Source organism: Triplophysa dalaica, chromosome 14 (genome assembly GCF_015846415.1).
Source record: "Triplophysa dalaica isolate WHDGS20190420 chromosome 14, ASM1584641v1, whole genome shotgun sequence".
In the NCBI taxonomy this organism is placed as follows: domain Eukaryota; kingdom Metazoa; phylum Chordata; class Actinopteri; order Cypriniformes; family Nemacheilidae; genus Triplophysa; species Triplophysa dalaica.
In genome coordinates this window covers 4,898,123-4,923,284 of record NC_079555.1, presented here as the reverse complement: position 1 = coordinate 4,923,284, position 25,162 = coordinate 4,898,123, and the positions used below count along the sequence as shown (strand labels likewise).

Sequence of the window (25,162 nt, the reverse complement as noted above, 5' to 3'; positions counted from 1 at the left end):
AATTTAGGTATCAAAATACAATAGGAGACCTAAACATACATTCCATATGCAATGGTATTTGATAGAGAAAGACTATCACCTCAAAGGCTTTATTATTTCAAGGTTTCCACTTCCAAAATCACTCAAACACTTTTAAGAGCACATTTCTCATTAAAAGTTATAATAACTCTTAAGAGTCTAGTGTTAATAACAAAGCAACCCTCTAAGTAGATCTCTATCACACTTTTGTTAGTTTTTCTTCTGAAAGTTAAACACAACCAGTAGTTGAACTGATATGACCTCGCTCTGAATACTGTAATGTATGTACAGTGTTGATCCAAAAAATACTTGTAAGTACTGTAAAATGGTAAATGTTACGACCACAACAAACTTGTATCCAATTGCAAAAGCAAGAAACAATGAAATATAACTTTTTTTATTTAAAATGAACACTTATTGTTTAAAATAAACAGGTTAATAAATATGACAATAAATAGATAAATAAGTGAATCTCCTTGCTTTGCATATTGCTTTCATGTTACTCTGGGTGGTGACTTATACTTTCACAATAAGCACTGAATAATTCATCCAATGCATGGATCTCTGTGTTTGAGGTTGAAATTAGGACAGGCCCCTCAAGGATCATACAATAAGAATAAGTGGATGATTGGCTGAAGGATAATGTGCACCAACGCCCATCTGTGATACATCTTCTGTGTGGCGAAAGGTTAGGCCATTGATAAATGTAAGAAGTTTCCAATGACTTCCCTTTTGATTGACTGGAGCTATGGGCCACAAAGAGGAGAGTGATGCACCATACATTTGAATGGGTCACATGGAAGTCTGTATATGGCCGCAGATGTCTGGTCCTCTTGTGCTAACAACACATTTGGACTACTGAGGTCAACATAAAAAAGTAAGAAAAAGCAAACATGACTGTAAATCGTGTAACATTCTCAAATCTTGAAAATAAAACAATGATTATAAACAATGCATTCAAAAACATTATAACAAAAAGACACTTGACAATCACACAGAAGGACACATGCAAGCAATTTTAAGACGAAGTATAACCATCAACATGAAACTAAGGACTGTTGTCTTTATTTGACAACTCAGAACGAGAGGCATCAAAATAGTATGTTTGCATGTGGTTGTTAAAACATATGATGACTGTATGCAGAATTATTGAAACGTGCAAGAGAAAATTTGTGACAAACTGCAGTGCGGTAGGAAGGATGCTTCTACAAGTGTGAGATCTTTCAGATCTTGTGAGAAAAAAAGAGCGAGTTCTTCTGAAGGCGGGTTACCTGTGGCCTGTGGTTTCGTGCCTCAGTGGTGGGGAGGTAGGCGGTACTGAGACAGCAGACCGGTGACAATCTATGAGAAACTGATTAATTAGATATACAGATGTGTGACAGTCATGGACACACAGATGGGCACAAAGACCAGATGTGAGATGTGAAAGTGAGACAGACTGAAAGTGGGGGAAATTAAATGATTGCTGGACGTGACAGGGTGTTGATTTCATGCAGGAAGAAACAAAGTCAATTTATAGATCTTTCATGGGTGAATTTATATGCAGAAAAATGAAATAAGAAAATATCCAGCATCTTTTCTTTGCACTTATCGCTTGACAAATCTAATGCAATGATATATATACATTTTAAAGAGACGATTTACTCACTCTCTCGTTATTCCAAACCTTTGTTTGGTTTAACACAAATAAATGTATTTGGAAGAATATTAGCAACCCAGATTTCTGGGACATCATTGACTACCAAAACAGAAAAAAAATGGTAGTCAAAGGTGCCCCAGAACTGTATCTCTGTGTTAAACAAGAAATTTATACAGATTTGGAACAACTTTAGGCTGAGTAAATCATGGCAGAATTCACATTTTGGCATGAACTATCACTTTAATTGAGTTTAGCGTGTTTGATGGTTTTAGGGCCATTGTCATGAGCAAGCAAAAGACATCCAGTCAATTATATTTGCATACATTTAAATGAAATGCTATATATAAGAATTAAAGAAAAACAAGTTTGAAGGGTAAGCCAAGAATATGTTTCAGCAATGAGAGACTGTCATTGTGTCAGGCGCAGATGATGCACTAGTGCTGCTGCTGTGTTAAAACACATCCTGCATACATCGATCAGGGACGAGACATGACGAAGAAATCTGCATTATGTTATATCCGTGCCACTAGCAGCACCAAAATAATTCTGCATATCTGACGGACGTTCCTTGCCTACCCATAGAGCCAGCCATCAGCTAGCATGTCCTGCTAAAAGGATGCTTAAAGGAACAGTTCATCCGTCTTTATTTAATTCAAGAACTGTTTGGTTACAAGCATTCTTCCAAATATCTTTCCCCATGTTCATCACTCGAGGGACAGAATTTTATTTTGTTCTCCGATATTTTTTTTAGACAATCACATATGTGATTTTTAAGTGCCATTTTTACTTACTTTTAAAAAAACATATTTTGTCAGAATCAACTTTTTTTTTCTGTCTATCAATGGAAAATGAGCTTTGCATTCCTGAAGATTACGATTAGTCTCAGTTTGCTTGTGATGCTTTAAAAAGCCATCCACGTGAAGTGACATTCTTTATTTAGCTGAAAATTATACTCAAAGCCTCAGAATAAATAAATACATGTTGATTTACATTTTGTAAACTGGAATATTATCTTGGGTTAAGGAGGAGTTTGCTTTTATATTGCTGTTATATGAACGGCGGTGAGCGATGGAGCATTTGACAGGTTCACTGATGAGAAATACAGACAAGATGACACACTGAAACACTGACACCTGCTGCCAGAGAGTGGTATCACACATTGCTTATTTACAGTAAATGCACATTTACAGTTTGAGGAATTGCAAAATCAAAAATAGGAGCTTATCACTGTCAACTATTAAAAAAATCTTGCTTCTCACAATGTTAATTCTATGTTAAACATTCCATATATTGCGATGATTAAAATATGAGGTGAAAAAGTGTTTTTCGTCCTTTTTGTACAGGGGCCTGATAACTCGAAGGTTGAGAGGATCAGACTGGTTTCCATCCTGGTTACACAAACACCATCTATTGAGTTATGCATCTTTGAAGGGATAGTTCAACCCAAAAAGAAAATTCTTTCATTTACTTAATCTTTTGATGGTAACCAAACAAGACGGAACCCTATTGACTTCCACTGTATGGACACAAAACCTATGAAACTTAAAAAAAAATATGTTCCTTTGTGTTCCACAGAGTCATATTTTAAATGACATGAAGGTGAATCAATGATGACAGAACATTTATTTTAAATCTGATCTATACCAACAACCATTGCATCCACATAAACGGAGCATTGGAAGATCTCGCATGAGCCACGCTAACACATTTTTTTCTTCTTCACCGCTAATCCTGTCAAATGCCTTTTGGCCCACGGCTCTTTGCCAGACATAATATATGACACATTTGAAGTGACCACTGTGGCTCAGAACTCATTGGTATGCTGTAGCTGGGAAACGGGCAGCATTTGCAATAGCATGTCCCTGTTTTTGCATATGGCAGATCCTGCAGTGCCATATGCCATATCCATGAATAGAAACGCTCTCTCCGGCTGCACATTGAGCTCATCTGAGCATGGCAAAACAATTCGCTTCGGATAGTTTCATTTGATTTCTATTATAGATTCTTTAATATTGTAAACACTTTTTGAAATTGACACATGAAGGTTTGTTTAAAGGGCCTACTGCAAGCTCCTTTACAGTATGGTTGCCGCTGGATGGAGCTGTAGATACGTCAGATTTAATATCCGACAAAGAAATACAGCCGCAGAAAGAGAAATAAGAGACCATGGCTGCGTCCGAAACCGCCTACTTCCATACTATATAGTAAGCCAAAATGAGTATGAGTAATGAATAGTATGTCCAAAACCTCAGTGTGCAAAAAACAGTAGGCGAGAAATACCCGGATGGTTTACTACTTCTGCCGAGATTCGTGAGTGTGGATCGGATGGACACTTATCTATCCCATGATGCCATGGGAGCAGAGCAACAGTCCTAGTTTTTAAACTGATCGATCAGTTTTGACTTCTATCTCTTTTCTACTCTTTCTTTAATAAAAAAAAACGTAGCTTTGTATACTGTGGTAGGCTATATGAGACCAGTTTTATTGTACTTTATATGTTTTTTTTTCTCGTCCTTATGTTGTTCCAATTGCTTCCATTGTTTACCTCATTTGTTAGTCGCTTTGAATAAATGACTGTTAAATGACTTAATGTAAAACGGCTGATATTACATATTTACATTATTCAAATATTTTTTATAATGTCAGAAGCACTAGTGAGAACAGAATAGTTGAAATTTTGTGATGCGATGTCTTTCCAGCACACGCGCTGACTTTATTGTAACGTTTATTTTATCTATATAATGCAGGACCAAACCAGACAGACATAAAGAATAAAATGAGACAGAGAACATCATCACTGGATTTATTATATTCAGTACAGTAGTTAAAAGCAGCAAGTCTCAGCCTCAGGTTGCTGTCCCTTTAACAGTATCTTAAGATTAAGACCAAAACAGCAGTACTAGAGCCCCCTCTTAGCAGGGAGGTGTTTTTAAATGAAGATCGTAACTTTTAACAGGCGGTAATAATATCGTTTACAATATTTATACGAAGACATTTAATCCAGACACTTGGATACTGCTGTAACCGGAATATCGTTTACCCCGCGTCGAACAATGCTGAAACCCGGGACCGTAAAAAAGGGCCTTTTCTTGTTTTTTCAGAATGTACTATTTATAGGTGAGTGTTTAGGTAAAATGATCACTTTTGTTGATATTTGTTGAAAAATATTGTTTATATTTGCAGAAAATAAAAAGAGGCGAAACAGGTCAAAATAAATAAGATGCACTGCATTTTTTCAAACCTCAAATACTGCGAAGAAAACAAGTTCATATTCACTTTTAAGCAATACAGCAGCAAAGTACATGTTTTATGGAAAAGTAAAATGTTTTAAGTAATAACTTGGATTTTTATCACAGTTTTCATGCGTCATGTCATGCTGTCAGTCTTTCACATTGCTGTTGGAAGACTTAGATTTTGTTGAAATTCAACCGACGCTGGACTGGAATGGCCACAGTACATCTAGAATGCCTGTAAATAACAGATTGACATGCACAATGCAGCATCGATTTCACCAAGCCATGAAACGAAATTATATTCTGATAAGAAAGATTGAAATAAAGACATACCCCACCGAATACCTGCCTTGCATTACTGAATAATTCTTTTAACATGGACCAAACACACTTTCTGACTTCCTTACTTAGATTCCAACAATTATGCATGTGAAACCAGGCCAAAAAGACATGAAAGGGGACCCACACAGGACCCAAATAAACCCAGATTTAACAAAACATAGAATCCAGTCTAGTTAAAATTGAAGCAGCCTCAAAATACATCCCTGAGTTGAAACATACACACTACAAAGCCATCAACACAATATATGGAAACCAGTCTGTCCTCTGCCCTGTGACCTACTGAAGGTTTCTGGGAGCCACAGGAGTGACTGCAGAGTTTCTCGAGGTCCCAGAAGATGTGAACTGAGACACAGTGGAGCGCACGTGAGATCTCAATGAGTACGGCGACAGCTGCCTTGTGCTCAAGACAGGGGAATGATAAGGTGACGTAGGAGCCGATCTAGGGACGTGAACATCAGACGAACGCTGTGGGCTATGGCCAGAGTCTCTGCTATGAACGACAAAGAAAAATGGCTGGGCTGAGGAGCTCCAGGTAGATGGAGCAGGACTGTCCAGCAAAGGTGGGCTACCGCCTGATGCAAGGGGATTATAAACTGGTGCGGTGGGGCTGGGTGGAGCGGTGAATGCGTTTCGTTGACTTACTTTTTGAGGGCTTCTCCGGAGTCGTGGCAGCTTCCCTACACGGCCGCAGCTGGACTGCTCGTGGTCAAATTCCAGGTCTTCAAGCCGCTGGGTCAGGGCGAGTTTCTGCTGAATGGCCATACGGAGAAGCGAGTTCAGAGTCTTCTTTTCATCTTCGGCGGCAGCCAGCTGCCTCTGCATTTCGTCGAGTTGAGTAACGTACTCATCACATCTACAAAGACAGAAAGAGAGATGTAAAGCTGGGGAAAGTTTTAAAGAGTATCAAGCATCAACTACATTTTTGAGTTTAAGGCCACTTTCATTTTTCTTTGCCAGCGATCGGACTCAAAAAACTGAATAGAAAATGTGCGGTTGAAGAGAAATGTATAGATAGACATTTTGTTAAGATAAGAAGGTGCTTCCATGTCAGAAGCTTTTATGACCTTTTAGAATATATTTAATATTTTAGCATCCTTTCGGGATTTTATAATTCAGCTTCTTGAGGTATCACCCTGGGAATTTTTTGAGTACTGAAGGAGTTCCCAATCTATTCAGGTCTCTTATTGGCTGCTTTTTCTACATCATTCTTACATTAAGTTTGTTTTATAATGAAATTGATATTGGCACAATTATATTTTGTCTATAAAATTCATTTCAGATTAAAATATTTTTTAGATCTTAAGAAACATTTCAGTCAAGTGTGTCTAATCTTTTGACTTGTACTATCTATATACTCAAAATGATACTGTTAACACCTACTGATACTTTAGAAATTCAGCATTATTTAAAGTATTGGCTATTGATTCACATTTTTTAGATTAAGTCTGTTGATAAAATAATGTTTAGCAGAGCCTCTGTTTCTAAAAAGTCATCACTTACTCACCGTTTTGTCATTTCAAACCTGTATGGCTTTATCTGCAGAACACAAATAAGATATTTTAAAGAATGTTGGTAACCGGTACCCATTCACTTGCATTGGTTTTGTGCCCGGACAACAGAAGTGAATAGGTACTGCTGTTGTTCGGTTACCAACATTCTTCAAAATATCTTATCGTTGTCGTTTTGTTCTGCAGAAGAAAGAAATTCCTAAAAGACTGGAATGACAAGAGAATGAGTAAAAGATGACAGTATTTTCATTTTTGGGTGAACTATCCCTTTAAGTGCAGATGACTGTTAAGTGCACCTTGTAGCAAACATCGCTCTCAGTGAGGAAAAGGTGGCCGCGTCTTCCTTGAGAGCCTTGAGTTCATTTCTTAGCTTCATCATTGTCTCCACCACCATGGCCTTCTCATTCTCATATTTACTCTTCAGGTGAGACAAAGCCACTTCTGCAGTCTGAGGACAAATAAGAACAAACACATACAGTAAAGAACTCTTATAGCTTTGGATTTAAAACACAACATAAGTTGTTGGACTGAGTTAGCACTGTCTGGTGTCTTCTACTGTACCTGTTTATTGGCTTTAAGGAGAAGACGCAAAGTGGCAATCTGCTCTCTTTTGGTACTTAAGAGAGATTTGAACTTTAAGATTTCCTCCATGCAGGCCTCCTTGTCTTTGTCCAAGATGGGGGCCAGCTCTTGGGCTGCAGCTCTCTGCTTGGATAACTGGAGCGAGCGGTCTACGGCCTTCTGCAGATGTTTTATCTGGTCACGGATGATGGCGTTAAGGTTGTAGATATTCATGGGCTCCTTGCGGAGATCTCCGGTCTCTAGCATTAGGGATGCTGAGAGCAAACTGTTGACTGGGGAACCAAATGGGGTTTTGTTGGGACTCTGACTTCCTGCCTCCCCTTTGGATCCATCTCCCAATGGTTCCTTCGACGGGGACTCTTGAGGGCTCTTGGACAGGTCTGAAGTGACCTTAGCCAGACGACGAGCTAATCGTGGAGAAAGGAGGGCTCTCAGGTCATCCGTGCCTTTGAGACTTCCGCTACGTGTGACCCTGCTCTGACGGTAGTAGTCTAGCATGACGCGGTTTGGTGTCTCATTGTTGCACAAGCAGACGTGGTGGTACAGCTGAGCAAGTTCTTCACTGAACGTAACCAGCTCATCCTGAGCTGCGTTCAACATGCCGTTACTCTCGCTTGCCATTCCCGAAGCACTCCGAAGCTCCGTCTCCAGGTTGCTAATCCGCTCTCGACCCTCACGGAAAGATTTCTCCAAACGCTTCACCTGAGCTTCCAAGGCCTGGACCTTCCCATCGCTGCGATTGCACTCTTCTGACTGGCTCTCCACATACTGGTTGTATTTTTCCTTTAAAGCCTTAAGCTCCGCCTTCAAGTCGATGACCTCCGTCACGGCGACTCGATACTTGCACTCTAAGAGCTCTATGCCGTCCGTATCGCAGCAGCCGTTGAAGGGCCCGTCACCTTTTTCGGTTTCCTCCGTGTCAAACTCCTTGTCACTGTGGAGACGCTTCATGGTGTTGACACGCTCCGTGAGGCGGTGAACACGCATGTGCTGCTCCGTTAAGGCGCCCTGCGTGTGCTGCAGTTGCGTTTGTGACTCCTGCAGGTTGGTAAGCAGAGATGCCTTCTCTCTCTCCACCTAGTGAACAAGATGATACTTTGCTAGTTAGTAAAAACAAAGTTGCATTTCAAAGCAGAGGTGTCTTTGCAAAGCCAGCTATGCACAATATTTGCTCATAGATGGCTGGTGTCCCTATTACTGAAACAACAATAAAAGCGTTGAGCATCATTAGTTTAATTGTATTTTATAACGTTTTTTGCGGTTAAAGCCCTATCCACCAAGATGAAAAGGACTAGGCTGTTTATTTACTTTGCTTATAAATGAATTCAATTAATATGAAAAAAAAACAGATTAGAAGAAAATGTGCCAAAACAGAAAATAACATGAAATGATTTCAATTTAATTTTCAGTGACAATGCACCACTTTTGTCAAATGGAATGAAATGCAACTGGTGATTCGACATTTCATTTCAAGATTCAAGGATTCAAGGTTTTATTTGTCACATACACTATTATACAGAATATAATCTGCTGTGAAATGTGAGATTATAAATACAATATGTGAGATTTTCAATACAATCTTGAGACATAACTGCGAATATTAAAATAAAATAATTTTCATTTTGGCACATATTTTGCGTAATTTTTTTGTTATGAAATTGTTCATTTGTTCTTTATTGTCATATTTTTTATTTATTGAAATTTGAAAGGAAGAATAAAATCCTTACATTGGGCATTTGGTTAGCATCAGAAAGGTTGTTGGTTCGGTTCCCAGGAAAAATATTTACTAAAAATGTATAACATTGAAGGTTATTTATTATAATAATTTACTAAAACTTAAACTATTAAAACATTCCTGTTAATTGAGATCAAATAAAATACTGGCCTAAATATTATTTGAAAAACTTACAACTACAATTGTTGTAAGTAATATCTTCAAACATACATAGCAACATAAACAAATACATAATTAAATGACAAACTCAAATAATAAAAAAGCTAAAAATTAAACAAAAATTAACTAAATATAAAGCTATAAAGCTAAAAATATCAAATTAAAGCTAATTCGAAATAGAAGTAAAACTGTTATAATTCTGGTAGCGTTTATAAGATGTAAACGTCTGCTAAATGTATATACTGTACGTAAAAGGCTTAAGAAAAAGAACAATGGTTACCACGTGGAATATTCACTTCATTATATACTGTTTAACTCTACAGATGAGATGTGATGCTGGTCTTATTGTGTTGGCTTTCTTGTCACAAATTTAGCATCATCGCAGACATGTGATTCTTGTCATTAAGCTGAAGTGCTGTTTAATTGCTTTTTGATCAGTCACTGTATTAGAGACATCAGCCAACTCTAACACTTAAGGCTGGGAAAGCAAAACCATATCGATTCCTTACTGGAGGAGATCCAAGAAGTTTTTAAAAAGTGAACAGGGGGACCTGGTTTTAGTTTTCTGTCTAGATAAACGGCAGGTAAATAATTGGTTACACTCAAGAGAAGATATTAGAGTGTGAGTTCATAAATCAAAGAAAAGGACTTTGAGAGAAATTTGTTGAAAAAAGGACATCACATATGGGAAACAAAGGTCTCTGAGAGACAGGGCAACTCATTTGTGCAATACAGATCCACAATAGGCTCTTGGCTATATATTTATTGGCAGTGGCAGCTAAAAAAACATCCACATTCTTTTTTGATCTTTTTTAATTGTGTTGATATTTATCAAGTGTTTCTCTTTAGCTGTTCAGCTCTTGTGTTTTAAAAAAGTTGCCAACCAGTGCCAGCTTTTTTTGATCATATTATAGTGCCCCTTACAAACAGGGTTTCCGTCAATCTCATTTCGATCTTGAGTACCTATAGAGTAGTATTGCATACGTTGTATCTTCGAGGAGTATTTAGTTTGATCACATTTATAAAAGATCGATACAACTGTACAATTATTTCTGAAATCATACGGCGCGTGTGGGGGGGAGGGGTAGGCTGAACTAAAGCACCCTGTCCGGCATCTTTTAGCACTGGAACGGCTCCATATATCAGTTTCAAACGATCTCAAATCCCAATGTTATATCCACTGTTTATATAACATTCATCACCCAAATGCAGTGAACAAACAAACACCTGAACTTCGCGAACATATGGTCTCTCACTCACTCCTGTACACAAGTGAAAGTGACGTCTGTGCATGCTACTTCTAATGCTCCCCATGAGGCTGCGTGCTTTCCCAGGAGAATTGTCCAATAAGGGACTAAGAAAAAGTGTTACAAAACAGTTTTATATGTTAAAAAAAAACTTTCTGAAACCTGTACGATCGCTGGGGGAGTGTATTGAGCACAGAAATACTAAATCATATGGCAAACTTGTTTTTTGACAAGTTGACCATCTTTAGTATGAGAAGACAGCACGTTTAACATTGTAAAGAAGTCAGAATAAATGACACATCCTTGCAGCACCCCTTTAAGATTCATCGCCCCCCGATTCATGATTCAAGATTCATGGCTCTTAATTATGTGACTAACCTGTAGGAGCTGTTGTTTGAGCTTCTGCATCTCAGACAGGTTCAGTTCGCTGAAGAGATCAGACACGGGGTGCAGCACCTCTCCTTTCCTGCCTCCAGCTCGGTGGAATTCTCCATTCAGCTTCAGTGCGTGCCCATTGCACTCATTACATCGGTTACTATCTTCGTTGTTGGGACTAGTCTCGGAGGTAGAGATGATATTGGTCGCAGCCTCCTCTGAGAACTTTAGCCCGTCCACAGCAGAGATGGTCAGGTGGTTGTTGGGTCCATACACGCTGTCTGTCAGGCTGAGATGATGGGCTAGTTCCTTCCTCAGGTTGTTCTTCTGTTCTCTCTCGCTCTTTAGAGCATCCAACGCCTCGTCTAACTGGCTCCCAGAAATGTCTTTCAAACGCAAGGCGTCTTCCAGCTGGCTGTTGAGGAGCGACGTCTCCTCCACCAGAACTTTGATCTCATGCTTTAAACCCTCAAATTCTACCTGCGAATCAAAGAGGATTGACAGAGATTGTAAAAGGGCATAAATGTGAATACTTTTCATCTAAATCTCAAAAAAGAGGTTAGGTAGATGGGCTTTTCCTCCCAAGATTCTTGAGCACCTTCAAAAATATCTAGCTGACAATTAAAATAATTAAAAAATAAATACTAATTATTTATTACTTAATAAATAGGTATTTGTTTGATCTATTAATTAATAATCTTTAAATTTAATTACAGAAAAATTGAGTTTCAGAATTACGTATAAAAATGACAGAAAAAATGTTTTAAGATATTAATTCCAGATAAGTAATAAGTAAAAGCAATGTAGCTGAATGCACATGTGTGCATACCTGATTTTGTTTGAGTGTCGACACTAGTTTCTGTAGAGTGATGTTCTCTTCCTCCAGTTCAGTGTAGTCCTGCAGGAGTCTGGTCTCTCTGAATTTATACTCTCTGATTTCTTCTCTCATTCTGTTCCTCTGAAACCCCAACATCTCATTGTTCTGAAAGAGAATAAATACCCATGTAAAAATGATTGGCTGTATAGAAAGTATGACCTCATTTCAACAGAATGAGTCATATCAGAGCTTAACATCACAGTGTAGTTCCAACTGTACATTAGTGTTCAAAACACACAAGACTGAGGAACCAATGGCTGAAAGTATATAACAAAGCAATACTGTTAATAACATATATTTAATTGAGAGAAAGAGTATTTATATGCCGCTTGGTATACAAAGTTATTCATTTCATATGCATGTCAAACAAAAACAATGGGGAACAGAATTCAATGATGAATAAATCAGCTCACCCCTTTATTAGAAATGTTGATGTAATGGGTTAAAAGTTGCTTAAGTGAGCGCTTCTTCCACACAGCTCATTTTATAAAGGAAAACCACTGCAAAAGCATCTTTAATGGATGAAACAGAATGTGACATACACCACAACAACATACATCTCTATGCAGCATCCTAAGACAATATAAATGTATAATGGATGGCTACAATAGAGAGAAATAACGGAAAGACAATGTGAATCCTCGTAATAGTTTACTAGTGCGGTCAAAAACTAAACAGAAATAAAATAAAAAAACATGCTAGAACGAACAGTAGAACGAACAAAACTTTAGAAAACTCAGAGATGTGGAATAGAGGTTGAAACTGAGCTAGCTCTGGAGAACACAGATTTACATTTACTGAAATCATATCCTATTTACCACACCATCTACTCGGACTAAGCATGTTATTTGTCCGAGTCGCTTTTCATATGACGCCGCAAAAATATTGATCATAATTCCTTCAGCCTAAGGTGTTGACACTGATATTCATCACCAAACGATTACGCCAGTCAGCATGGAAAAAATAGGATCATACATTGTGATCTACATTGTTTTGCCCGGCCTGACAAATGACCTTCCTGTGAGCTGAGGTATTGATTACTTTATACCCCAGCTCTCCCAGAGGATGTCATGTCGCGTTTTCGAAGCCCTGCTGTGCCGTCTGATTAAAGTCCAGTGGATTACTGACCAATTATGTTCCAGTAATGCGCTGTCACAGTGGTGATCATGCAGGGCGTTTCTCTTATGCCACAGCTTAGCCATGGATTTGCCCCTACAATGGGATCTGGCGACAGTGTATGACCCTGACACCACCCTCTGCTTCCAGTGTCCTCAAACTGACCCGCTGACCTCATGACCACAATAAAAATGTTCAATGCACAATATGACAATCTAGTCGTACCATGGTGCACAGATACAAACTGACCTCTCTAAGTTCCGGCACCAGGGTGTTTAGACGATCAGTTTCGGCTTGAGCGTTGGAGGCCACGGAACTGCTCACATTGAGCTGGCTCTGCAGTTCCATCAGACGTCCCAAGTAATAAGCCTCTTTGGAAGCAGACTCCTGCAACAACGTCTCCTCGTGCGTCTCGCCATCCTCGGCTGTTTTACGCTGGTTGGTGTATGCCTGACCGAACGCCTGCAGAAGACAGATAAAAACAGTCCACATTAGATTGTATTAGAATGTGCGAAAGCAGCAAGAAAAGCGCTTGGCACAAATCTCAGCCAACATTGTATTCAGCAAGATGCAAGAACTAATCGGTTGTCAAGATACAGATTCACACCCTGTCTTGGTCATTGATAAAAGCAAACATGAACCGAGAAGAAACGAAATGAAAATTCTGTCATAATTTACTCATTCTAAGATTGTTCCAAACCTGTATACATGTTTTGTTCTGCTAAACACAAAGGAAGATATTTGGAAGAATGTCAGTAACCCAAAAGATCGCATCCCCCATTGACTCATTTTTTTTTTACCTACAATGGTAATAGGTGGGGATGCCTGCCAAATGCAAACATAAAACAACCAAATGTTGTACTTTTAATCCACCATTTAGATATTCTGTTCACCTGCACTCAAGTGCTGCACCTTTAAGGTAACCGATATAACATTTCACTTCCTCGCTCTGATCGATAGAAACAGTGTTCCGATTCCCCTGACACAGGTTTTAGCGCCATGCAGATCCGACGCATCATGACTTAAGCGTCCTGTCTTGTTTCGGAGAACACAGGGATGGTTAACAGGAAGACGACTGAGCCAACCACTTGACCTGAAGTTGCTGTGTCAGGATTGGCATGACACTTTTTGTCCTTTTAAAGTATATGAAGAGTTTCAAAATGAGATAAATCATGTTTTTTATTATGTTATCATGTTTTATTGTGTGTTAATGTGTTATTTGGCTGTTTTTTTTAAAGTTTTTATGGTTTAAACAAAACCCACCAACTGTAGTTTGACTGATATTAATTGGAATTCACAAACGAAAAAACAAGAGTTTTGATTTTTTAATGGAATTATCTCATTTTGAAACCAAACTCTTCATATATTGCATACAGTCCCTATATAAAGAAAACTGTACACGTCACCTTTAACATACTGTTTTTATAAGTACATAATGATTCATTTAAAGCACCAATATAAACCAGACGTATCAAATTGTAATCTGCTCTTTTCAGATTATATTATGATGCTCACAGTCCTGAGCTATTTTAGGCATAATCATAACTGGGATGAGGACCAGCAGACACATCCCATGAAAACAGAAAATCAATGTAGAAAAGAGGGAGAGATTTGGATAAGGATGGAGAAAAATCAATTGTAGTGGACGGCAACTTTCGGCTACTCTGGCTGAAGGGAGCAGACGGATGAAAAGTTGCTGACATGAGAGCAGAAAAAGTCAAATACTGAACTTCCCAAAGATCAATGTCATGATTCCTGTCATCGTTATCTTCAGGAAGAAATATTTGTTTTGCAGTCTGCTGTTACAGTATGTACAATATAATACACTATAAAATGAGATCTACATTATCAATTGAGAATGATTATTGAATGAAGATCGCCTGTGTTAATGATTAGATATCTATTTGAAACTCTCTGGCACAGTCCATGAATCCATGAACACATCTGTAACAAAGTTCATTAAAAGGAAGGAAGGAGACGGGAACCGGATAACATTTAGACATTTAATAAAGTAATAACAGCCGGCGGCCCCTTACGGCCGACCGCCGGCAAACAAAACATAAATACAAACATGTTCGGGCCCGGTCCTCTCTGTTCGATGGTCCGGTCGCTCGTTCTCTTATATGCTGCCGATCTCCTGCGTGATTCGAGCCCAGTGCACGCACAGCTGGCTCTCATTAACAATTACTCACCGGTCTCGAACCACGGTCTCGCCCCGCCTACTCCACTACAACATCAACTAAGTATGACTAAACGCTTTTCTTGGAGACGGACACTTTGCACAGTAAACAGCTGTGATTATAACTAACCAAGAAACAAAAAGAAATCTGCACCATAAAAGAAATGAATCCATTAACACCGACAGCTTGCACTTCTTCATCAACTCTCTCCCTGACCGGTGAACTCTGGGAAAAAAAACTCCAAATGGAAAGACTGCTTTGATTAATTCGGTGGCAGAAGTGTGAATAGGCCCTCATTGTTATTTAAAATGAGGGCCTGCCAATATCCCAGAATTCCTGCGGAAAACCCCGGGCCTCCCAGCTGCACCCTATGAGAGAGAGAGACTGGTTCATGCACCGAGATAGGTCTTGACTGTATAATGTAAAAGGGCAGATGGTTTGTGAAGGAAGTGTGTCCACAAAGCCCACCATCTCCATCTGGTTTCTTCTATTTAGAGTGTGATGGAGACACTGTCATGCTCACTTATGAGACTGCACAACTATAAAAGCTTTTGCAAAACCATTCCACATCACTTAAAAAATGTTTGTTTGATTTCAGCAAAGGATAATCAGTACATGACTCTAGAAAAAGGGAAATGTTACGGAAAAACCTTAACAAAATGTGATGGCGAAACCTCAGACTGAATACTGTGTTCAGTCATTGTTACGTATGATCTGTATCAGTTTCAATCGGTTGGCTGGGTTTCATGTGATTTTCAGGTGTTTGGGGCATAATTGTCAAATATTTTGAAGAATGTTGGTAACCGAACAACAATGGCGGTACTTATTCCTATCTATTGTATGGACACAACACCAATGCTTGTAAATATCTACCACCGTGGTCCGATTACCAACATTCTTTAAAATAGTCTATTCTGGTTTGAAATGACATGAGGATGAGTAAATGATTTCTGTGGTGAACTATCCCTTAATGGTTTGGTTAAGGGCAATATGTTATCCTGAAACTAAGTCATGAGTGAACATTTTTATGCATCAGAAACGTAAATGATCAAAAAACAATTGTTGAACATAATGCTCGAACAGAATTAGAGGTTATTGGTAAATCCATTCAAAATCTGAGCCCACAGAACTCACAAGATGCAAACAACCATCATAACGATTTCATACACTTCCCAAATTAAAAGTAACAACCAAGTTTAATTAAACTTAAATTATCATTTGAATTGACCTTAAATACAAAGTTTCTGTGCTTCTCTGGTATCACGATGCCTGTTATTTTTACAGAATACAGTATATGCAAAAGTAAAACTTCTGATGACTGCGTACTGCAGCATATTTTCCTGAAGTATGGGCAACACAAATTGGAAAGAGAAAATAATTGGCACAAATTTTCTGCATACTCCAAACTCAGGATCTCACGACTCACAAATACACTAAAGAAGCAAAAATGAATGCAAACATAAATCATAGACTGATTGTATCCTGACATCAGCACACACAGGACTAAACGTGTAGGAAGATTGGATGACCCTAGAAAAATCCAGAAGGTCCACAGTTTTTGTCATTGGGGTTACATTTATCCTCTTACAGCGGCTTTTAGACGCAAGTCTGTTGTCTTGCCAATACTCACTATGTTTCAATGTCTCTTTCACTTTTAGAAAAAAGGCGATGTAGAATTGTGATGACATTCTATTTGATGAAAAAACTGTCATCTTCTGTGAAAAGTGTCAAACCATTTGTAAAACATTGACAAAATCAACCCCCTCAAACACATCCTTTCTCTCAAAACATCTACACAGACAGCTGTCAATTTGAATTAAAAAATATTTAATTCAACTTAATTCAAGTCTCATTTTGCTCCAAATGTACAGTAGTAGTATCTTAATCAATTTATTCCTTGACAGATTATCCATATTTAATAACATGTCAGATCCAGAGATTTTACAAAAACAACTGCTCATCTGTAGCAGCAGTACTGTCTGAACTGCCCGCTGTCAGAACCCTATACAGCACAATACACAAGCTGGCTCGTGATAACACTGCCAGCTCAGTAATTCATCTCAATGACTCATGAACAGTGTGTTAGAGAATATAGATGGAACTGGATAAAATAGCAAGCCATAAAGGAGCCTCAAAGAACAGCATACGTATATTTGCAATAGAGCAACATACTTTGGTGCTGAGCCTCAGTGAGCATATTGTTTGCCATAAAAATAGGATTCGCACTGCCTAAAGCTGTACACATTCAACATAATTATGATGACTAAGGTGAAATGTTCTCAAAATAGGTAGAATAAAGAATTCACTCATATTTATTTTTTAGCAGGTCTGACCATGTAAATAAATAATCCATATATTCTGTATAAACAGAACATTGCTGTGAAGTCAACCCTGCGCAGTGGTTATGGTACACCTGGAGCTTGTTGTGCTTTGGTGGGGTTTTGACCCCACATGGAAGGTCATTCCTGTTGTTGTATTTTTAATGAGGAACTCGCAATCAGTTTCCAACATCGTGTGGGAAAAACCGGGAGCATCTGCAGAGACCAAGCATCTGAAGCCCAAAATATGTTGTTAGGCATGTACACAAAGCTAAAGTAACTGCACTAGCAAAGCTCAATAAACTACTGAGATCTTGCATATTTTAGATGGTTAGAGCAGGCTTTCCCAACTTTTTTAGTTGTTGAAGTACACTGTATTTCAGTGCCCATACAGCGCTCAAAAAAATAAAAGCAATGAAATATTAAGAAATAACAATAGTTATGTAAAATACTAGGCTACTACTAAAAACAGATAGAGACAGATACAAATATTTATTTTAAAGTTAAACACGCAAATGTGCAATTAAATTATTGAAATATTAACTTCCTCAAGGGTACCCCTCAGGGGGTACTTCAAGTAAATTATTGAGGTCAAAGAGCTTTGGCTGACAAAAACCCCTGGGTTATTAGAGCAAAGAAAGAGAAAAGAATATACAGAATGCAAACCCAAATGTTCAAAATAATCATACAGATTAAGTTATGTAAACTTAACTTTATAAAAAAGTTCTACTTAAATATTTTAAGTTCCTGAAACACTTTTTTTACTTTTGAGTAAAGTATAATGATTATTTTTGTTTAACTTGAAGTTTTGACAAAAACTCAAAAAATTGATTTGCTCCTTGTTCAATTTACTTAATTTAAAAACGTTAATTCAACACAATTGGTCAAGAAGGATTTCCAATTCCTAGCAAGCTTTGTGTAAGACTACATTAAGTAAATAAAATATGATTATTTTATTTGTTTTTAGTAAAGTTAAAGACTGCACTTCTCTTAGATATTAGAAGGGTTTGACATATTTTTTATTTATTTTATAGTGGTGCATGTGATTAGGCTCTGCGAAGCCACATTGGGCCTATAACTTGTATTATTTACATTTCTCAGAAGCTTTGACTTACACTGCATTAACCTATACATTTATACTTAGGTATGTGCAATACCCTGGGATCGAACCCACAACCTTGCGTTGTTAACACAATGCTCTTACCACAGGTACAGCGAAAGTCATGTTAACAGTGAGCAGTAACTGTGCTAATGCCAGTTCTGATATCAGTCTCTTCTTGCTCATTTTGGGTTGCATAGGTCCAGGTGTATGATTTATCCATATTAAGACTAACAAATATGTAAAGTAAAGAAACTGAAAGAATTTAGTTTAGTAAACTTAAAAATGCTTATGAACTTAAAAAACTTGTTTAAGTTCCGTCTACCTCATTTCATATAAAGGATAAATTAAATATTTAAGTCACACTTGCTAAGATTTGGTAAGAACTCTAACTTAACAGTAATAAAAACTTTAATGTTCTGCTTACGTAAAAAAAGGACCTCTTAAACTCAAAAATTTTGAGGCAAATGTTTATGTTTGAGTATTGCCAACTTATCCAGGTTTACAGTGCCATAGTGAACACTGTCCTCTCTACTGAAAACCTCTGCAGCACTACAGCACAGCCTATTATCCGCGAAAAATGTTAGGCCGACAGGAATACAGAAGACTGTTTTAAAGCACTTCACCCTTTGAGACAGGAGTAAAGATGTCTGGGATTTTCGATCATCCCTGAGAAGAAATGAAGCTTTTCTTCTCAATTATACCTTGTTGAATAAAAGAGGATGAATGTAATTATTTCTTAATGGAAATGCAATGATATTGCAACAGACATGAAAAGGGCCTCATCTTTTACCAAGTACGGCTATTTGGACCTCTCACCGGGGGGAAATATAAATCATCACTGCTCACAGGCAACAAGGTCATCTTTTGGGGAAACAGTAAATGATCTGCAACTTGTTTGGGCTCTTCAGTGATAAAAGCAGACCACATCATATAATGCATGCAGCATTATATGGAAAACAATAAATTAGCTGTGCCTCCGGAGGCAATGAAAACAAGCCTATTCATCACGGTTAAAATGAATTAAGATCCAATGTTGTGCTCATCTCCATTTATTTCTTTCGCTGTCGCTCTCCATCTCTTTCTCTGTTGGAGTGCCATTGGTTATAAGCACAGACTAGGTCAAGTCTAAAGTATTTTGTGGCAGTAAATTGTCCTGTATTGTGAAGACTGTGTTCCAGTCCTCTGCCTAAAGCATCCAATAATAATGTCACTTTACAGCATCCTGAAAGGCTAAGTGCCCTACATACAATCCATGAAGTACTGTAACCAGAGAGGTCAGGTGACATTCAACACCTGAACACACAAAAACTGAAGGACAGGAAACTGTGACAATGGGGACCATCTAAACAAGCTGTTATGGATGACTAGGGCGGTGTTTAAAATGTTGACTTAGAATGATGGTATGTAAAAGTGAATGCCTCTCGCTGCATCTACTCAACATCCGCTTATGTCGGTTTTTGTGGTTATCAACCGCTGGACTCAAAGGGGATTACGGTTGCAATCATACCAATTGAATGTGTCATTATTTAGCTTAAAAGTCAAGGTTTGTTGACAAGTGTTTTTTGGTAAATTGCTTTAAATTAAATATACATATTAAAATTAGGGCTGTCAAACGATTAATCGCATCCAGAATAAAAGTTTGTGTTTACATAATATATGTCTTTCTACTGTGCATTTTAATTTTGTATTTATAAATAAATAAACATACATGCATATATTTAGAAAAAAAAAGATGTATAATTTTAATTATTGCTAGTTATAAATAAATACATCTAAACTTTTCCTAAATATATATACATTTGTGCATATGTGTACATATATTGTGTAAACAATTTTTATTCTGGGTTTGACTGCCCTAATTTATTTGTTTAACATGTTACAATCCAAAAATCTTTCTATTACAACATTTTACATATTTCTGAATAAACAATAAAACAAAAAGCTTTGTATACTATAATTTCATTTTTGTTAGTTTTCAATAATTTTAGAAGTATATCATATAAATGAATATACATAATTTATCATTTTAGGCCTCAGGTATCTCTCTGCGCTATAATGGAGTCTATAAGGCAGTAAATGGTTCGTCACACTAATGAAGCGTTATGGAAATCTACAATCCACAGCCGGAAAACATTCATAACTGCCTGCCTGCCCTATCAGATCAAAGTACAGGCTTTATTCACTACATTGTGAGAATCAAAGGGTTATTTTACTGTAGATGTTGAAGTGAAGTTATATGATACATCCACACACCCTTGGGTAAAGTCCCCAGGTTACACTGCAGCAGAAATAGACACAACATAAAACTGCAAAGTACTAAACAGCTTCAACATGTAGAACTTTCCAGTGGCTCAGTGGTTAGAGCATGGCGCTGGCAACGCCGAGGTCATGGGATCGATCCCAGGGGATAGCACATAGTCAAAGACAAATGTATATTACCATGCAATATAAGTCGCTTTGGATAAAAGTGTCTGCCAAATTCGTAAATGTAAGAGATACTCACATTCATTCAATGATCTATTAGAAATCTGAAGCCAGTTATGCAAAACCACAGAACAGATGCTTTACACATTTCTAACATTTCTAATGGTCTTTATTATCTCCTTTTTTCTCTTTCATTTGTATTATTTTGAATAATTTCACAACAAAAACAACTAGAATCTTAATGCATTGTTTTCTACAGAATTAATAATAGGTTAATCATAAATGATATTCAAAATAATACAGGAGTCATAATCTAATCTAAACAGAAAATGCTTCAGAAATTTCAGTTTTAAACATTTTGAATTGGTTATAAATGTTCAGTTGGTTGTATATTTTGTTCAAATGTTTCTGTAATGATAAAAAATACAGAAACAGATCTTCTGGACCAGCATCGTTTACGTCTTCCGCGGTGGTCTATACTGTAACTAATGAGGTTCGTTACAAGTCTGTTCTCTGGAGTAGCAATGAAAATTGTGCTTATTTGTAATAATTCAAAGTGTGGTGCTTCTTCACAATCACAACAACAACAAAAAACCCTCTGGCGAGAGAGACATAAATCAATATCTCTCACCTCAGGGGATTTTAAGAGATGGGTTCTTTGTGCATGGTGCTGGGAATCCTGGGGGTTGGTGAGACAAACTCTGGTCTGCAGGGCCAGTCTTTATCGATCTGATTCCTTGAAACCCCTGCTGATGTGGACAGGGAGGGTGAGCAGGAGTCATATAAGGTCTCTTTTCTACTGTGTCCTTCTGTCTTTTCTCAGTCAAGTCCATAGGGATGACCCAGCAGCGCTCCGTGCCCTTTTGTGAGCATTCAAATGAGGCCTGACACTTGCACGAGTAAGAACTGGACATCGGAGTTCAGACATATCTCGTCAGACCATACTTAAATCTTCCAGTTAATTTGTGAAAGGCCTACTCAAAAACAAAGATCTAGACCTGGAGATGGTGGTCTAGTGGGTTAAACCGCTGAACTGGTAAATCAAAAGGTTGCTGGTTCGATCCCAGCAGCCACCACCAGTGTGTCCTTGAGCAAGACACTTTACTCCATGATGATTCATCTGATCCGTGGAATAATAGCTTGTTCTTTTGACACAGTTTATTGTAAATCGGATAGCAATGTTTTTTTTCTGGTCGTTGTTTAGGTACGTCTTTCAGGCGATGTGAAAGGAAACTGGAAAGCAATATTCAGACTTCTGTCGAGACCATTCTGACATAATTTACCAACCCTTGTGTTCTGATCCATCTGTGTGTTTACACATAACACAAGTTAATAAAGGACTAAAACATAAAAGTATGTTCATTCAATGCAAAAAAGTTTGAGACTACAGTCCCTATTTACTTTCATTATGTGAAATACATTTTCTTCTTTAAAAACATTCTTTGAGTTTCTTGTAAGTACATGGAGATATTAAAGCTAGATATTCAAACACTTCACTGAATTTTTCCGATAATCATCAGCAAAAGTCTTGTCACTTTGTATCAAGTCATGATTGAAGGATTTATGTGGAAGCCGAACTTTAGGGCAATACAGTTCTCTACACTGTTCAAGTACATACGTTTTCTCCATTTGTAACGGGATAAAACACTAGAGGCTATTTCCTACAGTCCATGTCATGAGGGACTAAAACATTTAAAGATCTATTTACTGTTTAACACACTTTTATAGTGAATAATTTTTACTCCTTATTGTTTTTATATAGTGAAAAACTGAAGATGTCTTATTTCCAAAAGTAATCAAGGTAGCAAAAACCGTCTGTGAACAGATGCTGTGTTGCTCCTGAACAACCAGTAAACTGGATTTTGGGTTACAGATGGCATTGGTGGCCATTCGTGAATTCTAAAATTAATTCCTAATGATCCATTTAGCAGGATTATTAAAGTGATAGTTCCCAAAATGAAAATTCTTTCATCATTTTAACAACTTCATTTAAAACCTGTTTGACTTTTTCTGCAGAACACAAAAGAAGATATTTTAAAGAATGTTGGTAAGGGAACAGCGTCGGCACCATTCACTTGCATCGGTTTTGTGTCCTTACAATAGAACTGAATGGGGTCCATGGCCGTTGGGTTACCAACTTTCTTCAAAATATCTTCTTTTTTTTGTTCTGCGAAAGAAATGATGATAGAATGTACCACAGCTACGGAGAATGAGGAATGAGAACTTAATAGCTATTCTTACTGTGAATGGAAAACCCTGTCCAACACCAAACCCCCAAAAATCTGATTTGCAAGTTGATTCATGGATAACTCTCAAATGAATTGAGTTGCCATGCATATGGGGCAGTGTTTTTTTACATTCCAAATAAAGAACAAGAGAGAGATATGGCAGGCTTTTTCCTCATGGGGAAATATCACCTCAAGGCAGCACTTGTGCCCTTCACAAAAATATCAGCCGCAGACAGACTGAATTATAAACAGCCCAGCTGCTTTGAACAGACAGAGAGATATAGATATCTGAAAGGCAAGGAGAAACACAGATGTGCATTATTGATCGTGATAAGGAGCCTGCGCAGACAAATCTGCAGTTGAACATGTCTGCGTTGAGCTCATAGTTTTCCCAAAATAACAAGAGAGAAGATTCCGTTCTATACTTAGTGAAATATAAAAAAATTGGTTTAATGTTTTGCAAACAATTTAAAAAAGTTATACTTAATACGGATTTTCCAACTCAATGATTATTAAAATAAAGACGTGTGATGCAGTCATAAACTACAATTATTTGCTTTATTAAAACCATCAAACCTACCGATCAGATTATACCGATCTTGTTATAAACAAAACATAATTACTGACAAACAAAACTGTGTGACAATTACTCACTGCAAAGACGTAACACCGTCAGTAAATAACTATGTTTGGGATAAGCATTCACACTCATCGTAAAGCAAAACAAAGAGCCATTAGTCAGAGTCTTTGACTTTCTAGTGTGCTTTACTTTCAGGGGAAATTGGGGGTCATTAGGGAAACATACAATAATACTCGTAACTAGTTATAAAAATAACTGACACACATCTTGAAATGGGACAAATGCTGGTTTAAAACAACGGAGCAAGCATATGTGTTTGAGTTTAATAGGGTGTGTTCGAGCTCCCTAACAATGTAGGGCTGATCATGCAACTTTAGTCGCCCCCAAGGTCTCTAGTACAAGTTTAGTCTTGTCATGTACAACAACACACTTAAACAATTATGAAGTTATGAGCAACATGCGACACTTTAAGGTTTAGCTTTCAAATCTGTATTTTAAATCAAAAGTAACCATTCACCCAGAGAAAGGCAATAACATGTCAAAAGCCCCCCTCTTAAAATGTCTAAAAAGTATTTTAAAATTATTTTAATTTTACTGCAACATGGTACATGATATTGACAATGTAGTAGTACTGCAAGAGGCCAAAATTCTCTTGTCAAAATTCACAGGGCCAAAACAGGCGTAACTAACGGTATTAATGTAACGATATTTGGCACTGATACAGTATCTTAATAAAACACATGCACATCTATCTTATTTCAGATACTTCAGACTATCACTGTTTACCTCTTGCAGTTGCTCTAGCTCCCGTTTCAAACCCTCCTGCTCGGTCTCCAGCTCCGCGTATTGCTGTTTGAGTGTCTGGTTCTCCTCCAGCACCACTAGACCGCATTCCGCAGCCCGGATCTTCTCCCGGTTGGCTTCGGCAAGCTCCCGGGTCAGCCTCTCCACCTCGGCCCGGTACTGATCGACCGACACCCCGCATCCTGCGCCGGCAGCCATCGCTTTCAATCTTTAGGTGCTCAGTCCCGACACTTTTGCTTACTCAGAGAGAGAGAGAGAGAGAGAGAGAGAGAGAGAGACTGATGCGCCCGCGGGATGCAGGTGGATGCTGCAGTCAATCCCGACGCGCCTCCTGTTTGCTCAGGTTAGAAATATGTTCATATTTTGGGCTGTATGCGATTCCTTCCTTCTTTTAAAGTGATGTGCTCTATTGCACCACTGCCCGTTTAACAAGGGCAGATTTAATCAAACCTGATTCGGAACGGCGCCATCAACCTCCACCACAATAGTGCAAAGCGAGCAGAAGTTGTGTCTGTCAGTCAGTGACGTCACGCACCAGCACCGCCCCTCTTATTTAACGCACACACACACAAAACCTATAAACAGAAATCATCATCCATCGTTGATAAACTGTATCGCCACCTGATTTCCTGTCAAATCATAAAATGGATGCAAATACGTAGAACAGTATCTAACAGGCTCAATTTAATTAAATT

The 25,162-nt window shown here is 37.9% G+C and overlaps 1 protein-coding gene across 3 annotated transcripts; it reads right to left on the bottom strand.

The window, feature by feature from the left end:
• Positions 1-399: 399 nt before the first annotated feature.
• On the bottom strand, positions 400-25,001 carry bicd1a (bicaudal D homolog 1a). 3 transcript variants are annotated; one of them, XM_056766536.1, is made up of 9 exons: positions 24,450-25,001; positions 13,081-13,293; positions 11,668-11,820; positions 10,842-11,318; positions 7,302-8,399; positions 7,037-7,188; positions 5,875-6,085; positions 1,290-1,359; positions 400-876 (listed from the first exon to the last, which is right to left on the bottom strand). In XM_056766536.1, the coding sequence occupies exons 1-8, from the start codon at positions 24,663-24,665 to the stop codon at positions 1,312-1,314; spliced, it is 2,568 nt and encodes an 855-aa protein (XP_056622514.1). In that variant the 5' UTR covers positions 24,666-25,001; the 3' UTR covers positions 400-876; positions 1,290-1,311. The 3 variants fall into 3 exon arrangements, with proteins under 3 accessions (XP_056622514.1, XP_056622515.1, XP_056622513.1); XM_056766537.1 differs by having other exon boundaries at positions 400-873; XM_056766535.1 differs by having other exon boundaries at positions 400-1,359.
• Positions 25,002-25,162: the final 161 nt, after the last annotated feature.